Genomic DNA, 3509 nt, shown 5'->3' on the forward strand with positions numbered 1-3509 from the left:
CACACTGTTTTTGACCTTTTGGACTTTGCTCCACTGTAGTTTACGTAAGAGAGAGAAAGAGAGATATATAAGAAGAAAGGTACAACAGTCTTAGGTGCTCATAGGTCAAGTCATTTTGTTTGGCTTCTCTACTCGGGAGGGTTAAAAAACTCACAGAGCCTGGAACGCAACTCCTCCATTACGACAAGGGAGATGGCGTAAGGGAGGGACGCAGACAGAGAGAGAGAGAGAGAGAGTGAGAGAGTGAGTTTTACAATAAAGTTTGGATATGTAGGTTTTGTTCACTCTCACTCTGTTATTTCTTCTTTTCTGAACATGAAGAGCAAAAGGAGAGAACGGATCGAAGAAGGCCCCTCGTTTTAACTGTAATGCATGTTCCACACACACACATAGAGAGAGAGAGAGAGAGAGAGAGAGAGAGAGAGTCAGAGAGGGGGGGGGGGGGTGAGGTCTTGGATGTTTATAGGGTTTTAGTACTCCATTAGAGCCTACGTTACAAGAGTATTAAGTTTAGCTTCTTCAGCATCCTAAAGAGGGAAAGGCTTGCACTGAAAACAAACAGTAGAGTAAAAAGTTTTGACTGCTTCCTGCTGACTCCACAAGAACAAGTAGAGATGAGTGAGGGGATCCCACCACCACCACCACCTCCCGCTGCCATTGCTGATGCTCCAAGTACCCCAAGTCCCCCATCCCAAGGGTCGTCATGGCTCCCGGTCCCATTATAGTTGGTGCAGGCCCCTCGGGCCTCGCCGTGGCCGCCTCCCTCCGCCGCTTGTCGGTCCCCTCCGTCATCCTCGAGAGGTCGGACGGCATTGCTGAACTCTGGCGCCACCGCACCTACGACCGCCTCTCCCTCCACCTCCCCAAGGCCTTCTGCCAGCTTCCCCACCTCCCATTCCCTTCTCACCTCCCCACTTACCCCTCCAAGGCCGACTTCCTCTGCTACCTCCACTCCTACGCCCACCACTTCTCACTCCACCCCTTCTTTGGTTGCACCGTCGTCGCCGCCCACTTCGACCCCACCGAGTCCCTCTGGCGAGTCACCACCGTCTCCGACCTTTCTCTCCAATCGAACCCACCATCACAGTGGACGTGGAGTGACTCTCTCTCTGAGTCAAGCCACTCGACATCGGAGATGGGAGGCTTGGAGGTGGTGGAGTACGTTTCCCCATGGCTGGTGGTGGCCTCCGGTGAGAATGCGGAGCCCGTGGTGCCCGAGTTGAATGGAAGAGAGGAGTTCAAGGGGAGTATGTTGCACTCCAGCAAGTATAGGAGTGGGAAGGAGTACAAGGGAAAGAGAGTGTTGGTTGTGGGATGTGGGAATTCTGGGATGGAGATGTGCTTGGATTTGTGTGAATGTGGTGCCGTGCCCTTCATGTCAGTGAGGAGTGGGGTAATTTCTCCTTCAATTATTCCTCTGCTCATTTGGTTTTCATCCCCTCACTCTTCTGAGCTTTGAACCAAATTAATTTGTTTCTTGTAAAGCTGTATAATGTGTGTGTGTAGTTTTCTTTTTGGCATATGGGTCTTTTCATTGAATCAAATAAAGTTTTTTGAAATGCTACGTATGGCTATTTTTGAACATTTTGCTTTTTCTTAAGTTTGTTAATGGAGTCCTCCATTCCAATTGGATTTGATTATCTTGATTTGGTCTTTGATGTTTTCTACATTATTCGATGCTATTGAGAACAGGTTCATGTACTGCCAAGGGAGATGTTTGGGACATCTACATTCGGGTTGGCAATGAAGCTGCTGAAATGGTTGCCAGTGAGGTTGGTTGATAGGTTTTTATTAATGGTGGCCAGGATGGTGATTGGTAACACTGAGAAGTATGGGCTAAAAAGGCCAGAGGTGGGACCTGTAGAGCTCAAGAATGCAACTGGCAAGACCCCTGTCTTGGATGTGGGAGCCCTGTCCCAGATCAAAAAAGGAAGGATCCAGGTAGTTTCTTTTCCTTTAATGCATTTTATGTAGTTTTTCTTTTTTTTTAAAAAATAAGCTAAGCAATTACTGTGTAATCTCTAATGATTCTTAAAGCCTTCCATGCATTTTATTATGTCACATTTGTTTTTTTTTGGTGACCTTTTTTCTTTTATTTTGATTAATGGGATCTCTTTCACAAAGCATGCCCAAGTCCCAATTTTAATGTCCCAAAAAGGCTGCCAAATGCCTTTTACCTCCACCTCACTTAACATTTTTTTTATGTTTACTTCTTTTTTAGTACTACCTCTTCAACTGTTTCTGTGCCATTCACATATAAAAAAATAATGCATCTGTGTATTTACCCATTTTTGTGATATATGTGAAAAAAATATAGTTTCTTCCAAACTCATTATTCTCCAGTCCTTTCTTTGTAAACTTTTCATCTGATCTTTTTCTCTGTTGTCTAATTAGAAAACAGAATAAAATGTACGACATATTTAATTCTCTCTGTCTCTCTCTCTAAGCCAAGTTTTTTTACCATCTCTTGGAGATACTTAATTTTGTCATGAGAGCTACCCTGCTCTCCCTGCTGGCAGATAGTACCAGAAGTGGAGTCCTTAACAAGCAATGGAGCAAAGTTTGTAGATGAAAGAGAGCTGGAGTTTGACTCTGTGGTATTTGCAACTGGCTATAAGAGCAATGTCCCCACCTGGCTCAAGGTAAGCCCCCTTTCAGTTGATTCAGAACCCCTCATACCGTGTCTCAGTGGTTTAGTTGTTTGCGTTCTATATAACTTGGCAAGAGCATGAACTCCTTTTTTTGTTTTCCTCTTTTTGCATTTTTGTTATGAGGTAGTTACCTTTGAGAAAATTAATTACTAATTAACATAAATATTGGTTTTATATTAAGGTTATAGAAAATAATCACTCATTAAAATTGGTAGCTGTTTTCAAAGCAGGACACTGATTTTTTCTCAGAGGATGGCAAGCCCAAGACTCCATTCCCCCATGGGTGGAAGGGGGATGATGGGCTCTACTCTGTAGGATTCACAGGGAGAGGACTCCTTGGCGCCAGTGCCGACGCCATCAAGACTGCTCTTGATATAGCTGAAAGTTGGAAGAATTATCCAGAAAGCAAGCATTTTATTCTCCAAACACACCCCCAAGGACAAGCAAATAATGTCGAGTGAGCAAGGAGAACTGAAGAGGAGAGTTTAAGAGAATCACAAAAGCTCATAGTTTTGGATGTTGGCTTCTGAGGGAACTTTGTGGAGACCCTCTTGCTTTACTCCTATGTACATGACACAAATTTTGCACAGGATCTTCTGTCTCACACATACAAAAGGTTAAAAGAGAGCAGTGGTTAGTCCCATACTGTCAATGTCTATGTTACCTTTGTGTGCCTCTGTGTCTTGGCCTTCTCTGCCTCTTGTGCTGTCTTTTCTCTTTCCATCCCCACACACACAGATAGAGAGAAAGAGGGGGAGGGAGGGAGAGAGAGAGAGAGAGGGGGTCCCTGCTCCCCAAATTCCAATTGCTTTGGTAACGCACATCATAGCTCTGAGGTGGTTTTCTTGTCTCCATTCC

The 3509-nt window shown here is 44.6% G+C and overlaps 1 protein-coding gene across 1 annotated transcript; it reads left to right on the forward strand.

Annotated features, from left to right (window-relative positions):
* Positions 1–329: 329 nt before the first annotated feature.
* On the forward strand, positions 330–3215 carry LOC105036962 (indole-3-pyruvate monooxygenase YUCCA8-like). Its single transcript, XM_073253228.1, has 4 exons — positions 330–1393; positions 1693–1941; positions 2520–2642; positions 2882–3215. Exons 1-4 carry the CDS (start codon positions 704–706, stop codon positions 3110–3112), a joined length of 1293 nt encoding a protein of 430 aa, XP_073109329.1. The 5' UTR covers positions 330–703; the 3' UTR covers positions 3113–3215.
* The last annotated feature ends 294 nt before the right edge of the window (positions 3216–3509 follow it).

The sequence above is a fragment of the Elaeis guineensis genome, chromosome 3 (assembly GCF_000442705.2).
Source record: "Elaeis guineensis isolate ETL-2024a chromosome 3, EG11, whole genome shotgun sequence".
NCBI lineage: Eukaryota > Viridiplantae > Streptophyta > Magnoliopsida > Arecales > Arecaceae > Elaeis > Elaeis guineensis.

What these genes read in the sequence shown, in the direction of transcription:
- LOC105036962 (XM_073253228.1), top strand. Translation starts at nt 704, where the DNA reads ATGGCTCCCGGTCCCATTATAGTTGGTGCAGGCCCCTCGGGCCTCGCC. An exon ending in TCATGTCAGTGAGGAGTGGG is followed by an intron (nt 1,394 to 1,692) that starts GTAATTTCTCCT and finishes TATTGAGAACAG; the next exon opens with GTTCATGTACTGCCAAGGGA. An exon ending in TCAAAAAAGGAAGGATCCAG is followed by an intron (nt 1,942 to 2,519) that starts GTAGTTTCTTTT and finishes CCCTGCTGGCAG; the next exon opens with ATAGTACCAGAAGTGGAGTC.